Source organism: Lissotriton helveticus, chromosome 5_1, assembly GCF_964261635.1.
Source record: "Lissotriton helveticus chromosome 5_1, aLisHel1.1, whole genome shotgun sequence".
Classification (NCBI taxonomy): domain Eukaryota; kingdom Metazoa; phylum Chordata; class Amphibia; order Caudata; family Salamandridae; genus Lissotriton; species Lissotriton helveticus.
In genome coordinates this window covers 421,075,136-421,098,925 of record NC_136065.1, presented here as the reverse complement: position 1 = coordinate 421,098,925, position 23,790 = coordinate 421,075,136, and the positions used below count along the sequence as shown (strand labels likewise).

Sequence of the window (23,790 nt, the reverse complement as noted above, 5' to 3'; positions counted from 1 at the left end):
AAGAGATGGAAAAAGGAGTTAGAATGCACATTACTGGACAATAAATGGGGAGAAATATTCCACAGCACATGTGTAACGGTGGCCAGTGCTACTGGAAGAGAAGCCATGATCATTGTTACACTCTATTGATACCACACGACTGCCAGAGTCCACACATGGTGCCCACCTAAGAACCCAGACTGCTGGAGGGGTTGCATCTCACCTGGCACACTTACACTCCAAAATTATGGCAGTACTGGACTGCAGTCCTTAATAGTGTCAATGACATCTCCCACTGAGATATTCCCCCACATCCTGTCTAGACCCTGCTCGAGGTCCCATCACACTCACATTCCCCCTGTGTCTGCATCGGGGGAGGGCGATGGACCTGGCAGCAGCTAGAGAGGCCTTCTAAGTCTTAAGGGGCAAAGGTGCCATACCAGACTATGAGAAGTGGCTACATCGCCTTTGGCACCCACTGGGGGAGGAAAAACATCATAGCAACACTATAGGCAACAGTGCTCTCTTCGAGACGATTTGAGGCACAGGCATCAAGTTTCTCAAACAAGCATACTGAGAACTCATGTGCCCCAGGCACCCAAGTGTACTTAACCTCACAGCTTCTGACACTATCACTTACTGGGCACGTCACCACTAATGAATGGAGAAAGGTACAGGAACCATGAGGGAGGCAAACCGAGGAGACTACTGAGTCTGGATAATACAAGCTTTGAACACTATGATGCTTGGATGGGGAAGGTTAAGGTTAGAGAGGTTGATGGCCCAGTTTGGGAGAGGGGCCTGGTTTATTGTTCTTAGTTATAACAACATATAAACTCCACCGAATTTATTTTGCCCACAGGCCATTGGATGTAGGTGGTACTTCAGTGTATACCAAAAACAGATTTAAACCTAGAACTGAATTCAGGCTGCAATGGCAGACCTATGACAGGTTTTAAGGGGCTATGTAAATGGGCAGCACAGTCAAAACTGCAAGCCGACTAGTAGCATTTAATTTACAGATCCTTGGTAGATGGTATACTACTCCACCAGGGACTTAGTAGGAAAATAAATATGCCAATCTGGTGTAAGCCAATGCATCCATGTTGGAAGGAGACCGTACAAGCACTTTAGCACTTATTAACAGAGGTAAAATGCACAGAATCCTAAGGCCAACTTTAATGAATTCAGTAAAAATAGGAGGGGTGAAGGCAAAACATTTCGGGGGAAAACCACCCTAAGGCTGACAAATCTAATAACCAGTCTGATATACAGGGGTAAGAGTAACTTCTTGTCAAACATCAGTACTGCTCTGAAATTGAGACAGCTTGTCCAAAGGGCAGTGACTCTGAAACTATTAAAAGTGTGGTAGTTGCCAACTGTAGGTTTTTACAGCCTTCTACCAAACCTTTTGTTTTTCAAAAACAAACACCAAATTGGAAAAGTATGTTTTTGAAAAAAAAAAAAAAAAAATGAGGATTCTCCGACTCAGGGAGTGGGGGTTATTATTTTGTTCATCGCAATTATGAGGTCCCTAGTGGGGACAGATAAAAAAGAGGACATCACACTTGCAACCCTAAATAGGGCTTGCAATGTGATGCCCTTCGCTGGCCAGCAATCCATCAGGCTGTTGAATTAAGCTTTCTGTCAATGGAGCCAATGGTGGCACCACCTACAAAAAGCTGATTTTCTGCCTGATTCTAAAGGGGAGGTGGACCAAGGGGTTGGTAGACAGGATACTCCTTCTTATTTGCAATGGAATATGCTGTCTACCAGTCCCTAAATAAGACTCATAGTTTTCTGCATCAAAATGCTTGCTTTACATGATACTCCCATTGTATTTGTATTCAGGATTTGACTCAGAGTAAGTATCAAATGTAACAGGTCTGAGTTACTTAAACAGTTTGAAAGTGTTTACATTTATGGATTTCAGTGCAAGTAAAAAGCTTAGGTTTACAATCTGTCTTTTAATATAATTTGGAGGAATTGGATATTAGAGCATTGTCTTTAAGATGTTATGTTGTTGAAGAAAATTGCAATGCATTTCTATAGAAGGAAGATAAATGTGCACTGACACAATCTTGGTGAGACACTTCTCAACACCTTTTTGTTGGAGTGCATTATAAAAACTGTTATAGTTGAATAAATGAATTATAATAAGGTTTGAAGATCGTAATTTTGCTTATTTTTTATAGATCTTATAAGTGCTCACATACTTATGCTTACTACTTCGCTTGGGGTATAGGCCATTAATCAGGACACTCTAGTCCTCTCGGTCATGGGCTTTTCTTTCAAGCTGACTCCAGGTCATTCGCACGTTTATAATTTTCTATTCAAGAAATCTTTTTATTCTGAATTTCCCACGTTTAACTATTTTTATCTTCGAAAAAAACTTTCTGATCAGGTTCATAAGGAAAGGTTAGCTGCCACAGTTTCAGGCCACTCAGATCTCTCTAGAAAAGTGGTGCACACAGTACTCATTGTTATTGAGGGATCCAAACCTTCTCCCTTTGTCTTACAGATTATCAGATAGGCAAACCTCATAGGCAGATCTTAGTTCTTCAGTGTATCAGTGATGAATCTATTGCAATCTCCAAAATATATTTGCACAAAATTACATTGAAAATGTACCATTTTTGTACAATTCTAAAACTGACCAGATAGATGGTTTGTCTTTTCAAATTTGTGCTGTTTTATTTGAGTTTTTAAACATATTTATATTATGTCTTATATACCCATCTAAGTAAAATAAACGTTTCTAGTCACAGCACACAAACTATTTCAAAGTAAAAATGTGCATCATTTCTCGCAACTGAAACATGACAGGAAAGACATTTGAAATCAATTAATATGGATTTGAGGTCATCAAGAGAGTAGGCATGTAGAAAATGATAAAACAAAGTATGCCATAATTTATTATGGCGAGACTTGTTCATCTTTCTCGTATGAAAGGCAACCATATTTAAAAGTATTACTTTTAGACTGAGTGTACTGCATTGTGGCCAATATAAACTACTTACACTACATTTGTGATATGATGAAGTATTGCTTTATGTGGGATAACAATATTAATGCTAATATTGTGCAAATGGAAAAAAGGTGGATGGTGAAAAGTCACTAAAAGAACAATTTAATGGACGGAATATGACTTTATGTATTGCCTGACCTTTGTGTATTCAAGTCCATCAAATTGATATTGACAGTAGCACTTTAGTTTTACATGTAACCATTCGATGGAATTATTAACTGTGCGGAGGTATGCCCATGGTAGTATGACGATGAACTTCTGATATTAAACCAAGAGAAGAATAGTGAATAGGGTTTACTGTTTAGCATGTGACCTGCAGAGCTGGCAACTGACTTGGAAAGTCAGTTGAAGGGTCTATGGAGTGCCTACTTATACTGATAACAGCAAAACTATGAAAGCAGTGGTTGGCATTTTGCATTAGGCAGCACTGGAGGTCGAGTGGTATTCCTACATCTGCAAGCACAGTTATGAAGAAGCATGGAGTGTATAAAGCAGGCACTCAAGATCAGGCTTGTAGATATCATTAGTGGAGCATGTGCAAAGGGACTGAAGTCCAGGGGTCTTATTTCCAAGCCCCTTGAGCCACGTGTTTTCCCATATTAACAGTCATGCAATGGCGTTGCAAGGTGCTTGTAAATGTCCTTTTACTCACCGGTAATCTTCATTACTCTTAGTCCCGTTGTCCTCGTCCCCTTCTTTTAAACAAGAGAAATAATCCTATCTCACCAACAGAAAAAACAACAAAGGAATGCTGACCATACCCCACCCCCTACCCCTGGAAGTACATAAACGTACCAATCCCAGCATTCCTCCTGAACTACCTAGCCCCAGATGAAGGCCAGCAAGTCCAGGAGGGAGGGATGTAATGAAGGGGAAGGAGACAAGGACAACAGGACCAGGAGTAATGAAGGTTACCAGTTATTAATATGACATTACCCCCAGGCCCCCCCTGTCCTCGTCCCCTTATTTTAAACAAGTGAGAATACCCACCAGCAACCTGCCATCATCCAACAACAAACCACCAGGACACAGGACCAACAGCAAAACCAAGTGATTTATTGAAACAGGCAAAAGAAGGCAAATCAGGAACACACAGCCTGAAAACCCCCCAAACCAAAATTAGCATCATCCGCAGAACATTCTGAATGTGCTAATGCCACGCAAAGGCCACCGGAGTCAGTTACAACTCCGGGAGGACGGTAATAATGACTGAGGGAATCCGCAACCCCATTGTCCACCCCAGATATGAACAGCTGAGAGAGACAACATGTGCCCTTCCGCCCAACAAAACATCACTGTATTCAGGGACTTGAACCGTATACCCCCCTCTTAATTCAGGTAAGCCACCGCCACTATGTTGTCTGAATGGACCACCACATTGTGATTCTACAACCGGTCGTGGAACCCCATGACAGCCTGGGACACTGCTGTCAACTTGCACCAATTTGAAGACCTCCTCCACTCCTGTAGGGACCAACAACCCTGAAGGGAATCCAAGTCCACCCCAAAGCACTGGCATCCGTCGTTAAGACAACCGTAGGAGAGGGCTGCAGAGGCAGACCTTTGGCGACATTGTCCAACACTGTTCACCAATGCAGACCTATAGAGAGCCTTGATATCGGTAATAAGTGATTGTGCATCATAAGTCCCATGGATGCCTGCCTTTAGAGCCAGATGGTAACCAGAATAAACTTGCCAAAGGGAAGCATTCACCTTCTTGTCCACAGGATCCCTGACCACCGCATCCTCGGACAAAGAAGTACAACCCACTTTACTTACCACAAAGGAATCAATAGTAAAGAAGTCTGGCTACTCTTTAGACACATCCTGGAGAGGGTATAGTTTCGCCATAAATCTGGGAAGCATGATACGATCAGGGTCATTCTACTCCCGCTTAAGAACCTCATGGATGTAGGGATGGGCCGGAACATCTACTGCAGCAGAGCTCTGAAACTGGCGCAGTAAAGAACGCCCGAAGTACTGGGAGCATCATCGCAAGGAAACCCAATGTTGGACTTTGCATGCTTCAGTAAGTCTGGCAACATATCCGTGTCAATGTAATTGCCCTTGTGCTCCTCCCATCCCCATCCAATCCTCCTCAGAGTCACAAGAATGTGACAGGGGATTGTGCACCGAGCTCTTGGAACTGTGACCACCCCCCATTTCCTGCAAGATTTCCTTGGTCAAACGCTTAATCCTGGCATCATTCCCCTCCCTGCACCGTTTGGAGACTCTGGATAAGGAGAGGAAGAAAACTCAGAAGTGGAATGTTTGCCCATGTCCACAGCCTCAGGAAGTCACAAAATCTGAAGAAACCATGAGCACTCAGACAAGGAAGCAACCGGAAGACCAGGCATCCCCAGTCCCTATTGAAAAGGATCCCAAAAGTAGATCAAAGCACAGAGTCACTGGGTCCCCCAGCAGGGAACCGGTACACTCCTTTAGAGAGAAATATGGACAAAAACAGCCGGATGCTACCACACCAGCCAACCAGGTCGCAGACATAGTCCAGTAATACAGGATACAGTCTGTATATACGAGGCTGACTCGGAATGAACAACACCGCTAGGCGGTGCGCACATTTGGGCTGGTAACTTAAGCACAGGCAGCAATCACCCAGCTGTGCAGCCGACTGAAATCTATAAGCCTGACTTCCTGCCACAATCTGTGGAAGTCAGGCACTGCTGCCTGGAAGTGCCCCACCAACTGAGGGCCGCTGGGGCATGAAACATAGAAACCCGACGTGCCCCTGAGCCGCAACGCAGACCCTACAACCGGAACCCTCGCCATAAGATGATGACCCCGACCATGAGGAAACAGCATGATGCCCCCCAAGCCTGGCAGGGAGGGAGTCAAGAAGCCAGCCATGTTCCCGCTACCCAGCAACAAAAACGGTAAAAATGCAGTAGCCTTCCAGGCTCCTGCCTCGTCCTAAACTGTCGGAAGTCAAAAAAAGAACAGGAGGAATGCTGAGATTGGTAAGTGTATGTACTCCCAGGGGAGGGGGTGGAGTAGGGCCAGCATTCTTTTGTTCTTTTTCTGCTGGTGAGATAGGATTATCTCACTTGTTTAAATGAAGGGGACAAGAACAGGAGGGACCACTCCAAGAGTGTAGGGCCAACTGCTCCTCGAATATGACTGTTTTTAACTTCCTCCCCAAGAGTTAGGGGGGTCTATTTCACATTGCTTGCATAAGAGCCAATGACCACTGTGCTATGTTACTGCCAAAATATTGTATATACTTTAATTGGTGAATATATTTATGTGTTAATCCATGCATAACAAAGAAGATATCATTAATTGTGTGATAACTTCATCAATGGCGTGCCCAATGGAATTCGAGATATTTTCATTTAAGGCATTTCTAGGTTAAAATTCTGTCCGGGCCAACAGACACTCTTCTTCTCCTAAGAAATGAAAATGTAAAACCACAGAGACAATACTACAGGGTGGGCATCTTTGGGAGAAAAAACAACGAATTTACTATCAAACAGCAAGTTTCATGTGCGATCTGTCACTAAATTCATTCTTCGTAACCTGTAATCATTTTAGTCAATCATCAGTTCAATCACCTTACTAACAGTGTTGGCTGGCTCAAGTAAGCCGGGGCCAGGGTAGGACGTTTTAATCGACAGACTATGGAATAGGTATAGGTAAATAAATAATACCTATTCCGTCATCTATCGCCCCCCCCCCGCAGCGCCCTGCCCCACCACGCTTACCTGAGCCCGCTGCTGCTGCTTACTAAGTGGTTGCCTGTCATAGGAACTTTAAAGGCATTTGTTGACATATCTAAAGTAAACAACTACACATAACACAATGCCATAAACAAGACAACATAACACCACAATTAAAACATGGCAATGCAAATCACAACAAAATAGTAAAAATAGAATGCAGCACAAATACTGCAGTACGGCAAAAAATCATAGTTCAATAAATCAGCACAAAAAAATACAGTAGAACATAATAAAAAACCAACACATCACCAGGACCACAACATTTCACAAAGCAAATGTGCACAATAGTTCTTGTCACACATTACCACTTCCAGAATCCTGTTTTCATAATACTGTGGCAAAAGGTGTGCTAGTCAAAAATGTTTTGTGCTCTATCCCTAGGTCCTGATTGGAGGTCTTTATTTGCCTCTAGACTAGGAACAGGGCGTTTTATTGAAGGAGAACTTTGGAACATGATCATGCCCATGGGTAGCATGTTAGAGGTGGGCTTGGTTTTCTACGTAGAACCCGCTCTAATGATGTTAAACCTTTTTCTTTTGCTGTGTGTCTCAGTTTTATGTTGTTTTTCTCCTACTGTAGTTGTGCACAGAGTGGAAACACGAGGCGGAACAGTCACCAAAGGAAAATTAACCAGCAAGAAGAAAGCTGCCAAAATCTGACAGATTTCACTCCCGCCCGTGTACCAAGCAACATGGACATTTTCACTGCATACAACGAAACACTACAGTGCTCTCATGAGTGCGTCAGAACACCTGTACCAATCTACACAGATGAAACATTACACCAAACTGGAGTTTATAAAACAACGTTCAATGGAAATAGGTAAGCTCGGTTCTTTGTAATCGCAAATTGAAACTTAATGTTGTGTGTTAGTTTTGTTTGTTTGTTTTCTTTTTTAAGTAAAAGCATGCAAGTTCTTGCAAATGAAAGAAAGGAACACTTCACTGTCAAATGAGAGTAGTTGTTTCCTTGCACTCTAGGAAGATATTTAAGTTCCTTGAGCCGAAACGTTTATGGCCGTAGGACAAGATGTGTAAAATATTTGCAGTTAGGAAAATTAAATTGTTGCAACGTTTTCTGATTGGAAACGCCGGGTTCAGCATGGGAACAGAAAATATGTATCATACTGCATCAAGTGTGATATATTTTGCTTCCTAAAAATTAAAGCATATATATATATATATATACATATAAATTCTCACATGCAAATATATCAATACATCAAATGAGTTCATACTGTGCTCCTAAAACGTTGTTCAAGAAACAAAACTGTATACAGACACATAGACTCAGTGCCTGCATGCTCTCACGCACCTGGATACCCTCACAGGTGATTAGTTAGCGCTATACAAATACTGTTTTACTGACACTAGGCTAGTGAAGTCAATGTAATCTGGTTTTAGCTCATGGTGTGAGTTTTGCATTACTTTTATCAAAGATGTCTTGCAAACTTAAGATCACTAAACCCTGAACTGTGAATTGGTAGCATGAGAACTTGGAAGCATCCACACTAGAAAATTGTACGGATGAAGAAATCGCTCAATTGGCATTCAGTTGCATCCCTAACTCCCATTACTGCTGACATCCTTGTGATATGTCAGTTCTGTTAAGGTATGAAGTGACAACACACACAGAAGATTAATAAAATTACCTGTGAGCAATAGTTCACACATTCAAAATGAAGCCAGGTGTGATTTTGGCATAATCTGGCACTGGGGAAAAAAGGGGAAAAAATATATTTGACTTTTTGCATAATATGGAACAAAGCAAACAGGTATCGGTGTTTCTCTTGATAAACATTTGTTTGCACCAGGGTTAAGCCATGGAAAACATGTTTACACTATGATTGTTGGTACACAGCTAAAAATAGCGCTTACTTGTAAGTGCTTAAATGCAGGCTCTCCATCTGAATAAAAATTTGTACAAAATACCATTAGAACGTTTGAATCGTGTATGGGACAACAATTCTGCTAAATTCGTTTGAAACAACATTTACATTGCTAAATAAACCTTTTCAAAACGGCCCAGAAGAAATTTGGGGCAAGCTTTTCTAACTTCGCCAAAACCAAAATTGTTCCCAAACACATCTGGTCTATGTTAGCCATTGTGCAATATTGCTGTATTATTGACCCATTATGTGTCAGTGGGCAAATGTCTTAACTTTTTTTTGCCTGTACTGCAATATGTACACAATACTTTTGGCTTCTGATCTCTTTTTTTACATTGCGAAAACACAATTGCGTTTTCTTAGTCTCAAAAGGATGCCAAAGATACCAATAGAGTTGGCTATTATACATGTCTTCAATTTCCTTTTCTGCTATGAAAGGAAGCCCAATCAGAGGTGTGGAGAACTGACACCCACCTGTCTCTGTTGATAATTCCAGTCATGGATGGCACAATGTGAAATTGTGTCTCATATACTTTATCCTAATTATCCAGGATTCATCTAATGAAAGTCATCACTTTCTAAACCTGGTATGAATGGGTTTTGAGCCAAAGTCAAAATATTCAAAATGTATGTTCATAAAGGGATAGATTCTGAGTAGGAGTGTTCACCGTCAGGCCCAGGATACACATCTTCTACCCTTTTGCTTGTATGATTGTGACTACAAGATTGTCATCATGTACATGCATTTATATTCTATACTCGAGAATGACTAGATATTGAACATAGGGGACAACACGTTTGCCAATAACATAATGGCTGGTAATTCGGTTGCTGTGTCAAAACAATGGTCTTCAAGTGTCAAGTGTCAAGGTGTTTTGCATTTGCAACCTGTAACTTGTGCAGCTTGGCTAGTTGTTTGAATATTATTCAGATCTTTGCAAAGAACAATAATTCACAATGACCACGAGAAAGCGAGACATTTCAAGTCTGAGTTATTACAAATCAGACACAGAAGGAACAGTAAAAATTCATTTAGGATTTGCAAGCATATTCTACATTCCTTTCCTGCATTTCATGTGATTGCAAAACATTCAGTAGTTAATGCCTTCCACACCATTATGTAACCATTCCAGTCATTTGACAGACATAGATGCATAACTTCCTTGCTGTTGAGGTCTACAGAAGTAGGGCGACAGAGCCATCACAAATAACTTCTTTACAAGTTTTCCTGTTGCCCTATGAAAGATATATACAGTCATCTGGTCTTTAATCCTTCCCAGGCATCAGTAGTTTGATTTGTGCACAGGTTTTATGCAAAACGGTGACCAGGGCCAGCTTTAATACTGGTGGCGCCTTGTGTGAGCACATGAATGCCTACTCTGCATCTCATTAGTGCTAGTTGGTGATGTCCATTGTGGAGATAAAATTTGGGGGCAGTAATCGCGGGAATACTGGTGTTGTCTGCAGTTTGCACCAGCTTCTGAATGGGGTGTTAAATCTATCTCCACTGTGTTAAGGTGGAGATAAATCGGAGTTACCTCCTTGTGAATGTGCCCCTAGGTATTTAAAATATAACACAGTGGTTGAGATTAGCTTTACTAATAAGAATTAATTTCTACCCAAACAAACCTTTTTATCAACCTTAGGATAAGGAGAAAACAAAATAATTTTATAAACCTATGCTTTGCAGTTTGTATGTAGCTCTTTGATGGCACTTCATAGCTCACTTTGCTATTTTAGAAGGACTGTAATTAATGAACTGCAAGTAACAAATGATGTCTGTGACAAAAGCAGTAGCCAATGAGCTATTTCATAAAATACAGTTCTGTGAGCTACATGTTCCTTGTGCTTTGCAGCAGGCATATTTTTGTGATGAGTCAAAACTGTAACTAACAAAACTTAGATCTCTTCAGGAGGTACTTTAATCAGAGAAGTTCTTTTAACATCTTTAATATTGCCTGAAAATTGCTGGTTACACAAGTAACTTTGTAGCAAATGTTTTTAACCTCATAAAATATTTCAAAATGCAGCGGACCCCGAGATCAATGCCAAATACACCACCATAAAGCGGGCACTGGCTGTGACCTGAAAATTAACCCATGAGGATGCCTTAAAGATAATAGGGGAGTAATATTAGCTCAGCCACAAATGCACATTTAAAAAAGAAAAAAACAGGTACACATTTACTACAGTGTGTTACATTTTACCATCTTGAAATATCCATTCCCCAATGGTTTATCCTTCAAGCTGATAAATCAACAAAGTTTTTAACCTGTTCATTTTTTTAAAAATATTTTGTTTCATTGTCAACAAATGGGGTACATACGTAAAAAAACAATACTGGCGAACAAAATCTCATAAAAATGAAAACAGAAGAACAATGCAAAATTGTATATATAAGGACGAAGGCAAGAGGGAGCACCAAAACAAACCAGCAACATATACCTAAAGCAAATCCTTATGTCATAACTTAAAACAACAGTTTCCATATAGTTTCTAACTTTATCATAGAACATATACCCCTTGCCTTAGCCAAGGATTTTTCCATTTCATACGTATCTTTAACCAGCTGCCACCAAACATTTACAGAAGGTGACTTAGGAGAAATTCATACACGGGCTATTCCCAGCCTAGCAGCAACTTGCAATATTGAAGCTAATCGCGAAAATCTGGCATCTACTATCTTACATCCTAACATGATTTCGGTAAGCGTTATCGATGTCATTATCCCCAACCTCTGTGAAAATATTTGACCCATCTGCTGCCAATATGCTGCTAATTCGGGACAGGTTGCAAGTATGTGAAAAATATTTGCTTCATATAAATCACATCTGGGGTGTTTAGTCTTGTCGCTAGCCGAGCCAGGCCTAGCCCATTTAGACATTTTTTCCAGCATATAATATAGCAAACATATAGTGCAAAATTGCTGCACTCGCAAATTTACAGAATGCTCTGAGCAAGCTATAATATTCAGCGCCTGTTCTATTGCGTTTGATGTGATCTCTGACCCTAAAACTATACTCCAGCGCCCGCTAGTCTTTCAGAGTCATTTTTCCTTAAATTTTGTAAACATTTATACATTTCGCTTATCAAAGACATTGTTTCCCGCTATACATACATTCCCAAACCTCAGACCTAGCTAATTTCATCACATCTATGTGTCTGACCAAGTATTCTTTGATCTGTAAGTATTTTAAAAACATGTAATCAGACAGTTTGTGCACCCTCTGCAGACTATTAAAGGAAACAAATCCATTATAATCATAGAGATCTCCCAAGCACGTCACCCCGTATCTAGTCCAACGTTTACTAACATCATCATGGAAGATCTCTGGAAATTTCGGATTGTCTCATAAGAAAAGTTTAGCATAGTAAAATTACATATTACATCTGGTAAAAATAGTGCGCCAGAAAAACGTACTGTCCCTTATAGTCTTGAACTTGACTCTCTTGAAGTAGTTTGGGTCATTGGTCCTATATATGTACACATTACTGTCCTTACCAAGTATAAATTGATGGAAGAAATTTGGGTATTCAGGCATTAAGAGACTACGAAAATGACCAAAAATTATTTTTAAAATAAGGAAAGTAAAGTCTTCCTTGTTGAAATGATAGTGTTAGCAAATCAACAGCTCGTCTACATTATTTATGTCCCCATATAACGCTACTCAGAGCTCCCTCTAATTGCTTGAAAAATAAATTTGGAACTCGCAGAGGAATAGATCTAAATGAATACAAAACTTTGGGCAGAATCCTCATCTTAATGATGTTGGAACGTCCAATTATACCAAGGGGAAGTTTGTGCCACTTCCTAAGCATATAAATTGTCTCTTTCAATAAAAATTCATAATTCATGGTAAATTTCTTGTCTATCTGCACTGATTACCTGACCCCCCAGATAGGTGGCTACCTTGCAGACCCCGGATATTGGTCTTACAGGTTTAAGTAGTATTTTTTTATATTCAGCTTATATCCTGAGATATTACTGAACTTTGCAGCTTTTTCTTCAATAATCATAATGGCTCTAGTTGGATCAGTTTTAAAAAACTCTTTATCATCTGCATAAGTGATGACCTTGAGGGTTACATCGCCGGATACTAAAGGGGTGATATGGAAATGCGACTGCAAAGAACAAATAAACAGCTCTATCTATAATGCAAATATTAGGGGAGAGAGGGGACACCCCTGTCTAGTGCCAGAATGAATCAGGAAGGGCTTGTATCCAGCACTTAAATTAGCCTTTGAGCCCGAATTTGTCCAAATATAGCCCACAAGAAGTCCCATCTCACTCTGTCAAAAGCCTTCTTGGCATCTAAAAGAATCATACCTAAAGGTATTGCCCTACTTTCAGCCATATCAAATGGACCAATTGCTGTGTTAACATGGGCTGTAGTATCCCTTCCTAGGATAAACCCACTTTGATGAGGAGAAAATAGCCCAGGCATAGATGAAAAGAGACAATTTGCTAAGATCTTAGCAAAGATCTTATCATCTACATTGATTAATGAGATAGGCCGATATGAACCACATTCATCAGTCAGCTAACCCTTTTTAATAAAACCACAATTTTTGTCAAGCACCATGAATCTGGTACATTCTCCGTAACCCCTATGCTTTGTGTGACCATTCTTAACAAAGGAGTCAGGATATCTTTGAATATCTTATAGAATTCTATAGGTATAGACTCTTCACCCGCTGCTTTTCCAGTATGAAGAGAAGATATTGCCAGTTCTTTTGCCAGTTTTAACCCTTTTCAATAAGGAACTTTATCATCAATAAATCAGTATTGAAGTTACATATAAAATGTTTATTAAGATGATGAACTGCAAATGGACTCAAGACTCTGGGACTTCAGAATAATCTTCATCATTAAATACACTATTTCCATTACCTTTGTCTATCATATAGCTTTTTTCTTTTTTATTCTGAATATGCTAAATTAATTGTAATGTGAAATGCTGATTATCCGTTATGCTTATATGATGGATGCTCAAAAACATTTTCACCAAACACGACAGTTAATACAGCTTCACACTAGAGAATTGTTAATTTACTTGTCTATTTATTTGGATTGGCCTAAAACAGAACATAGATTTATTGCCACTCAGTTAAATATGAGATTCGCTTTGCCTTTAAATATTTAGGTTGAAACATATGTGCATTAAAATGGATATTTTGCAAATTTACAGAACAGATACATTTAATTATTCAGTAAAATAAAATTAAGGAAAATCACACTTCCACTGTTCTTTCTAAGGAATTTTCTTTTTAAAGAGATATTGAATGCTATTAGCTATTAATGAAAATATTGTCTGTGATATATTTCCAATTATTTATTTTTCTAACTGTAGATATTTAATTACACAGCATGTAAATGTACACAAAGTCAAAGAAAATAATCTAAATACTAAACATAAATTAAAAAAGTGTGGGCATTCATTATCTTTAATTCTAAGCACATGTTTGTTGCATCTAGAGTATTAACTAAATGAGTAACAGATATTGATATTGATAAAAGTTAGTTGAAGCATTGTTAATTGCTATTGAAGCTAATATTTAGAGAGAAATAAATAATTAGCAAAGATTTTCAAACCATTTCATTGAGTGTATGTGTGTGTTACTTATGATGTGAACCCCAGCCAACCAATGCCGGGGCAAAAAGTAGATCTTTTAGCTTTATTATTTCTTTGTGTTTTGTCCGTGAATTGTGTTGAACATCGTCTATGTATGTCTGTACTGTCGTTAATATTCTTCATTGATACATAAGCATTGGTTGGAAAGGGTTCATTGTTTTTTCATCTTAAGGTAATGCTTTTCCGGAAATCATTGACCTTTAAAAGTATATGCCTTAGCCATTTCATTTATTCGTTTGTAAGTATCACAAGAAACCAAATCAGTAATTATACATAAACCAGCATTAAAGAAGTGTTCACACAAATTAAGGAGTGCAAGTACCTTTGAACTAGCTGGCATGTCAATTTTAGGCAAATAGATTATTTTCATAGAAAAAAATGCAATCTGATATATTCTTGTTAATGACAAGAATGTTATTCCAATTTACTAAGGAGAATTCAGCAATATTAAATTGCATTTTTTGGGCAAAAGCATATGCATTTCAAAATGAGGTCAATATGCCACCTAAAGCATTATTTTATAAAGATTTTTAATTCTATAAAGCTAATTTTTGCAGCAGGCCTGACCAGGCTTGCTTGTGTGTTACGTACCAGCACGCGCAAGCCCATTTTTCTGCTCGCTGCAGACCCTCCTCTTCTGATCGGCATCTAATTCCTGTGGCCTTTGTGTCTGAGAAATGGTTTGAAATCTCCTGCTGACTGGCCGAAGTCTGTTTTACTTCCTGAGGGCAGGGCAGACGCCATGTTTCTATTTTCTGGTACGTACCACTCTTAAGAAATTTTTTCCAACCACGCCACTTCACCTAAGTTTTAACATTTCTACGCATGGAAAATCTTCACAATAATATATTGTCACCTGTTGATGAAGTCTTGTTAAAATCTTGTTTTATTGCTTTGATCATCATGCACTAGACAATCAGTAAAACATTAATTGACAGAACAGTCAGAAAGGTTGTTAGTGATAGAGCGTGATTAATATGTTACATTTCTGAACTAAAACCTTTGCATTTGTTATAAGTAATATTTGAACATGCCAACCAACCTATTGAAAACTATTCTCATTATACTTACCCTAGCTATTTCAAAGTGCATATGCCAGTGACCACAGTGGCAAAGGCTGATACCCATAACTTTGTTAATGTTTTGTGATTTGTTGAATGATGTAATGATACCTCTTTACCATTTCTATTAAAAAGGGTGCTTCCAGTGAATTTTGTCACATAAGGTCTTAACACAACGAGACATCATCAATGGGAACCTCATTGTTTTCGTGATTGTTGATGAAGATTGGAACATTGCTGAAAGAGAACTGAATGCCTTTCTTTTTCATGGACAGTCCTTTACTTTTGCCTGTTAAGAAAAGAGGCCAAAATGCAAATTTGTCAAAAGATACCAAATTGCCATTGTGCATTAGCCAAATAAGTCTTATTCAAAGTATGCATTAGATTTGTTGGTGATATTCATGTGTAGGTCATGTTGATGATCAAGTACTAATACGAATAATCTTCAACAACTACAACATGCATCTCCATAAATATTTGAAGACCATATTTCTTTAAATAAAAACAATGGCAGCCCTTCACAATGAACTCAAACTAAAAGTTCAAATCAACCTGTTTAAAGTTTTACGGGACCATATCAAACCACATCAAATCCCAATCAAAGTCCAACTAATCCTTAACCATCAATGCCAAATTTCATGGTTTTTGGCAAAACTGATTTTTTTTTCTGTTTATAACTATAGAAAACAAACTTTTGGAGTAGTGCATGCATGTCAAGGTAGTTTAAAAATAAAAAGTAATGCCAAATATTGACAGTTACATGGAAGAAAAGGCAGTCAAAGATTCAAGATTTTAAAAATACAGGTGGTAATAAAATATGTAGGGATTTTGACTGCAAGAGCATGCCCTGGAGAGGATTTGTATTGCCCAGAGCCTAAAATTTGTAAAAAAAATAAAATAATAATAATATATAAGTGCCAGGCCACCACCTATTGCCCCTGCCAGTGCTGCCAATGAGAGTACCAACACATGTACTAACCAGCACACAAAAAATGTGACAATTCAGACTATTCCAGACACCAAAGCTATAAGAATTGCTTTGGTGGCAAATATTAGGCATTTTGCACACTGTCAATGTCAGAACTAAATTAATGAATCACCTGAATTGCCACTACATTGATACAGTGTTGCCTGTTGTTATTACATAAAGACAAGTTTAGGGGCCTAATTACGAGTTTGGTGGTCCATTGGACTGCCAAACTCTAGGAGGCGGGGCAGGGACCACCTCACTGGCATTCCCACCACCACAGGGTCGCTGACACCCCAGGGATCCGCAATCCCTTGGTGGTGGATTGGCAGTCTGGGACAGCAATATGCTGGCAGTGATGCTGTGGCACCACCAAGCATATTATAAGCTTCCAGACCTCCTCACTTTTCATGGTGGTGAGCTGACCATGAAAAGTGTGGCAATCAGGAAAGTATGGGGGCCCTACAGGACCCCCTGGTGCCCCTGTGCATGGGGTGCGGGTGCATGCAGGGGGGAGCATGTTGGGACCGCGTGTCTTTTTGCAACCATGCACCTGCACAGCATGTACTGCATATGCAGGAATGGACTTTGGTGCTTACTTGGCACTGCTTTTCTAAAGCTCCTGTATGCGTCTTAGAACTGCACCACCGCAAGGCTGCCAAAGCACTGCCCGTCAGAACATAAGAAAACTTGTAATCTGACAGGCAGCAGTTAAGTTTGGCGGTGTGGGAGCGGGGTGTTGGCATGGCACCCCACTCCCACACCACCAAACTCATAATTAGGCCCTACGTTTTTTCAGGGTTAGAGGAATTTCATTCGGATCATTAAGGGAGCTGGAAGTTCATGACTCCTACAAAGAACAAACATTTGCCATGCAATAGGCCTCGCATTTGCGAGCGTTAGAGCTATATTGTTGTAAATGATAATGTCTTTTACCCAAGTGTTTTCACTTTGAGTGTTGTGGATGTATGTGGTGTGGAGTAGAATTATGTGGCTTGGATTGAAATTGTTTGTTGTGGAATTCTGTGGAGTGGTATTGTGCAGCCGCGGGCCGTGAAGGGAGTTACGGTGGGGCAGGGAGGCGGGGAGGGGGAGGGGCAGGGTGGAGGGTGCTAAAAACAGGCAAATGGATAATTGCAGGTAAGTACACAATTTAATTAATAAAACGAAATTCGTAGCGCGCACAGCATTGCTTTTTGCCATGCAGTGCGCGCTACGAATTTCGTTTTATTAATTAGATTGTGTACTTACCTGCAATGATCCATATGCCTGTTTTTAGCACCCTCCACCCTGCCCCTCACCCTCCCCGCCTCCCTGTCCTACCGTAACTCCCTCCACGGCCCGCGGCTGGTATTGTGTGGTGTATTTGTGCAGTGGAATTATGTGACATGGTGAATAGTAAAGTTGAAAGCTGCAGACAATAAATAGAAAGGAAGTTAGAGAGGGATAGGTAGTTTTTACATGAAGTTGTAAATGAACTGAAGGCAGAGGAGCAGAAAGAGTATGTGAGTAAATAAAAAAGAAGTTGACAGCAGGCGACAGACGTATCAAGGAGGAGCCTTTGTGTATGTAGAAGACACCCAAAGAAGAGGAGGCGAGTGTGGGTATGAGGGCTGGAAAGTTTGAAAAAGTATGGGAAAGATATTGTGCTTGAAGAGCTGAACTGAACCAGATGAGCTGTGGGAAGAGTGCTTGAGAGAGTGAGAGAGAGGGGTGAGATATGGTACAACAGAGAGAGAGAGTGACCAGTAGGTGGGGCACCCAGGGGGGTTTGTTGGGAGGCAAGAGGTAGAGTAGTGTACAGTGCAAGGAAGTACAGAAAGTTAGCATGTGTTAGCAGGTATTATAGATAGGAGACGGGGATTGTGAAGGGCGATGACAAGTGGCAGTGGGATTGAGAGATGAGAGAGCTAGTGGTAATGGGAGGGGGAGAGATGAGAGGGGCAGTGGGTGTGTTGTGGAGAGATGATTGGGTTGGTGGAAGTGCAAGGTAGAGATATGCTGTTTTGGAGTTGTTTGTTGTTGAATTATGTGGTGTGGACTTGTGCAGGGGAAACATGTTGTATGTTGTCCTGCAGAATTATGTGGATAACAATTAAATTGTATTAAGTGTTCTGGAATTATGTAGAGTAAAATTGTGTGTTCTGGTGTTAATTATGTGTGTTTGTATTGTGTGTTGTGTATTGGTATGTTGTGGAGTTGATTTATGTGTTGTGATCTTAAATCTTGTGTTATGGATTGGTGGTATGTGCTGTGCTGTGTAGTTGTTATATGTGGTCTTTTGTGTAATTATGTGATGTGTATTGGAAATGTGTGGAGTTGTATTTAGTGGCATGGAACTGTGTGGCATTGGGTGAATGTTTGTGTTTTAGAATTATGTATTATGGTATGTAGTGCATTTATGTGGATTGTTGATATGTGACATATTGTGCATTTATGTGGGTTGTTTTACTGAGTATAATATAATTATGTGGTGTGCAGAATTGTATGGTTAAAGCCTTGTGTGGTGTTATGTGGAGTTATGTGGCATGGTTTGGAATGGTATTATGTGGATTGGTGTTAAGCAACAATTTTATGGTGGGTAAATATGTGAAAATATGTGAAGTTGAATGTATTTTGTTGAGTGTAAATATGTGTTGGGAAATGTAGTCTATTGTGTAATTATGTGTAATGGAATTATTTACAGCTGAATTTTGTTGTGTGTAGTGCAAATATATGTTTTGTGGTGTAGTGGAATTAAACAGTATAGTGTCAGTCAGTCATATATCTTTTATTCGGTGTCCATAATTTTTTAGGAACCATAAAAAGTACATTAACAACAAACAGTTTAAAAGAAAAGTAATATAGCAGAAAAAGTTATACCACAATACATGATTGACATTATAAGAGAATACATTTTAAAAATCGAAATCGGGCGGGATCTTAGGCAAACTGATGATAAAGTGCAAATGCATTCAAAGACAGATTTAGTCAAAATTGCACCGATGTTTTATACATGCTTTAAGAAAACAGGCTACAAATTCAGAATCTAAGTATTGCAAAGCAAGAAAGGCTGGACGACACATTCTCAAACCCATAGATGACAATAATGGGATAATCCGACGCTTACGAGGCAACAAATAAAAATCTGCAAAATAACGTAACATGGATTGTTGATTGTTCCGAAGTTTCGTCACATGGGCACTTGGTAATAGATTCTGACCAATCTTGTTTTTTCGGGAAGGAAACAATACGAAAGAACACATTAAAATGAAACCTAGTCAACAGGTATTTTTAGTAAGCGTTCAAATGATATTTCAGGAAGGGTTGAACGCCTCTTGTAGTTTGGACGCTTAGGATCTGGATGTTGATGGATTTTGTGATTTCCTGAGATAAACGCAGTTCCCTTAAGTGTGATAAGCATAGCATTTTTAGATCTTTCCTTGAAATGATTAACATGGATGAAGGCTCAGAGAAATACAAAGACATGTTTATATCCTTAAAAAAGTTGCTCACATAAGCCAACCAAGGGATTTTTATCCAATTGACCAGGCCCAGACAGTCCACAATGAGTGAGCGGGTCAAATTGCACTGCTCCGTGATCCAAACTCGGTGCCATAGGAGAATGGGCTGGATTTTGATGTTATCTGTAATGTAGTCCATACCCAGCTCAATATGGCAACCGTAGGTTGGTGCACTTTTCGGGATAGCCAGCATTTACCTAATAAAACTGTTCTCTACCAGCTGAAGAGCTTCAGCGGCAGCATAGCCCCACACCCCCGCGCCATAGACAGCCACGCTGTGGCATTTGGCAAAATATATTTTCAGAAGTTCTTCGGGAGGGGGCTTACAAAGCTTTCGTGGGAAGGCTACCAGAGCAGTTGTTGCACTTAAGAACAGTAATTTCTTACTACACATGGCCTCTTTCCAGGACATTTTATTATCAGACAAAATACCTAAGTAAGGGTACGTACTAGTGCACTCTAGATTGTCTTTGGTGATAAAAATCGATTTTGGGTTCTTAACCCGCTTGCCGAGGTGCATTACGAAGGTCTTTTTAATGTTGACCATCGGGTCCAAAGATGACATGAACTTGCAGTAGTTATTAAGGAGGAGCTGCAGCTGTATTGGGGTTCTTGCCATGATCACTGAATCGTCTGCATACAATAGTGCGGGTATAGGGCGATCTTCGATTGTGGGTAAATCCTGGCTCCCTTCCAACATGGCCAACTCAAGGCCATTGGTGTATAAGTTAAAAAGGAAGGGAGCCAGGACACAACCCTGTCTAACTCCCCTGGTGACGGCAAACGATGGAGTGAGTTCGCCGGACACCCCGTATCTCACTATCGCCGAGGCGTCAGAGTAAAGCTCCTGCAGGAAGGTGACCAAAGGAGGGTCAACACCCAGTTCAGCGAGAATCAACCACAGTTTCGAGTGAGACACGCAGTCAAACGCTGCGGACAAATCTATATATACTAGATGTAGATTACCATTCTTTACCCCAATGTTTTTTCCAATAAAAAGGGAGAGATTTAGCGCCTGCTCTACAGTTCCCAGTCCCTGCCTGAACCCATATTGCAAGTCAGTCATGATTTCGTTGGCAGTGGCCCAATCCTGCAGACACTCAAGGACCAGCCGACCTGCAACTTTGCCTAGGGAATCAAGGAGGGATATGGGCCTATAGCATGCAGGGTTGTTGCGATCTACCTTTTTAAAAATGGGGAGCAGAATAGATGTGGACCATGAGTTGATTAACCCCAAGGACATTGCAGCATCAAGAACGCGGGTCAAAACTGGGGACCATAGCTCCTGGTTATGAGTAAAGAGATCTAACGGTACCCCGTTAGGGCCAGGCGCCTTGCCAGATTTAGAAGCTGACAGAGCGGTAATAATGTCATTGTGCTCAAAAGTTAGCTGGATGGGGTACATATTAGAGTTATGGGGGACGCCCTCCCCAGCTTTCCCGCTAACGTTCTCGTTCAGATTATCTGCTGTAAAGATTTTTGAGAAGTGGTTAACCCAGCTCTCTGCAGTCACTGCCACCTCTAACCTTGGAGTAAAACCTGAGTCTGAGAGGAAGGGGGATTTGACTACTCGCCAGAAAGCTGAGCAGTCTTTAGAGCAACAACTCTCATGGAGCTCTTCCCAGAGGTTCTTTTTAATCTCCCGTCTACAGTTCATGATGGCCAGATTATAGTCTTTCCTCAGTTTTCTTACTACAAGTGGGTTTCTTATAGGGTTATGAAGAACCTCCTTTAGGGATGAGAGCGCCTTTCGACACTGGGGATTAAATCAACTTATCACTTGGGATTTGTTTGAGTTTTGCTTACGGAATAATTCTTCTCAAATTATTTTGGTAATTTCGGCAAAACTGGTAAGAATCAGATCCTTAGATGATACTGGGTCTAAACATGTTTGTAATAGGGGGAGTGCTCTTTTTATTATGCTGGCAGACAGGACGTTCGGATCTACTTTCGACCATTTAACTGAATAGCCGTTAAACTTGGCTATGGTCAGAGCTTGCTGGTTAAGCAGACTAGGAAACCTAGATTGTTGACAAATACTCTGACCTGTAACAGTGAGACTGATCGGATAATGGTCGCTACTAACATCCACTCCCGTTGCAAAATTAGACAATTGTGCTCTTGAGTTATGGGTACACAGTATGAAGTCTATAACACTCGTTAAGCCTCTCCCATGGAAAGTAGGAGAAAAAGCTATTGAGGGGACTACCAGGTCATTTGCAAAACCCAGATCTAAGGAAAAAAGATGTTTGTTCAAACAATTCCCAGGGCTAGAATGGGAGAAATGTGTTAAAGGACACCAACATTCGTCAGTATTGCCACATTTTACATTTTCATAATTTGCACACAAAGAAATATTAAAATCACCGCCCCAAATCACGTTAAAGGAGGATACAGGGTATCTAGCCCGGTGTTACGTTAAAATCGCTGATATTTCGTTAAAAACAATTACAGATTCAGGTAAAGACAAATTGTTGTAGAAGTTAACCAATAGATACGGGGACCCTTTATACACCGTGATTCTAATGATTTGGTCGTTCTCGGCTACTTTCAATTCGGATATTTCATTTAGAGGGAGGTCATTCAATAATTAGGCCTCCTTTTGGTCTACCTGAAGGGGAAGGACGGGCACTTGAGTGAAACGTCTTGTAACCCTGTAAGTGAATAGGAGAGATCAACCAAGTCTCCTGAAGACATATTATGTTGTGTTTACGAATTAATTTGAGCCAGGAGCGTTAGTCGATCTTTGCACGTAACCCTGCTACGTTCCAGTAAATCACATTCATAATTAAAAAACTTGGTGGTTCAGTGGTGAGGGAAGGGGAAGGAACTTGAAGGGCTTCAGTTGCTGGAGAGCAGCCAGGGAAGGAGGGAAGGAGGGATTGTGTGAGGGGTTAAGAGAACTGGCTGCCAGTATGCCTAGGTCCCGAGTCTGTAATTTAGAGCTGCACACTAAAGGGGGGTTATAAGAAAAAACATCCAAGATAGGAACATCCAATATAGGTGCATCTACAGCGTCAATGCCTGAACTAGATACAGGTGCAGGGACCTTTTGGGTCTTATTGGGCTTGACATTAAGTCAGTCTACCCCCTCTAAACTCGAGAGAGCCATAAAATGGTTGGTAGTATCTATGTTAAAGGTGGGGCCCGTGTTATTCTTTGGATTCTTGAGATTAATTTCAACCAAAGGTCTTGGGTAAAAATAACTTAGAGCTCTTGTTGATATACCTTCCTCATAGCTATCGCTGTACCAGTCTCTAATAAAGCTTGTGGCCCTGTAATCTTTAAAATTAAATATTACGCAGTACCCTGGTACATCTTTAGGTCTTTGTCCCAACCATTGTAACCTCCTAACATGTAGTATTTTACCATCAATACTTGCGGGTAATGGCCTGTTGGTACTTAGCCAATGCGTGACCTTATTCTTCAGGATCTGGTAGTTTTCGAATTGACCCTGCTTCAACTCAGGAACCACGGTTAATACTATTACATAGGGTTCTGCTTCCGGCGGTAGGTTTACGTGTTGCACGTGCCCTCCATAGTTTTTAACCGCCGTTCGCCTCCCCCCAAAATTATCATGCACCTGAGCACTTTTGTTAGGCTGCTCTGGTTCCCGGGGTTTTCTGGGTTTGGGGATAGGGGGAGCTTGCTTTAAGGGTTGACTAGTAGGAGTAGTACCTTTAGCTATTGAATGAGGCTGTCCCCTAGACGGAGGGTCACAAAGGTTAGGTTTATCTCCCAAGTCAGAGGTGATCAGTCGATACCTACTTTTTAGATAGTTCTCTGAGTAAGTTCATGTTAGAAATACCTGTGGCTTGGACGGACTCTAATTGGTCTGCTATGCGCTTGACCCTCTCTACGAGGGGCAACAGTAAAGATTTCATCAAGTGCTCAATGTTTTTTATTAGAGCGTCTGGCAGTAACGTGTGCAGGGGATTTAGTTCCATCTTACTTTGCGGGCATTGTTAGGAGTTTTGGAGGGTAATGATGG

The 23,790-nt window shown here is 40.4% G+C and overlaps 1 protein-coding gene across 1 annotated transcript in view; it reads left to right on the top strand.

Moving 5' to 3' along the window:
• Nucleotides 1-14,967, top strand: part of AJAP1 (adherens junctions associated protein 1) — a 584,929-nt gene extending 569,962 nt beyond the window's left edge. The window contains exons 4-5 of the mRNA XM_078640955.1: nt 7,327-7,569; nt 14,895-14,967. Coding sequence (XP_078497081.1) covers nt 7,327-7,569; nt 14,895-14,967 — 316 coding nt within the window. The remainder of the gene's footprint in view (nt 1-7,326; nt 7,570-14,894) is intronic.
• The last annotated feature ends 8,823 nt before the right edge of the window (nt 14,968-23,790 follow it).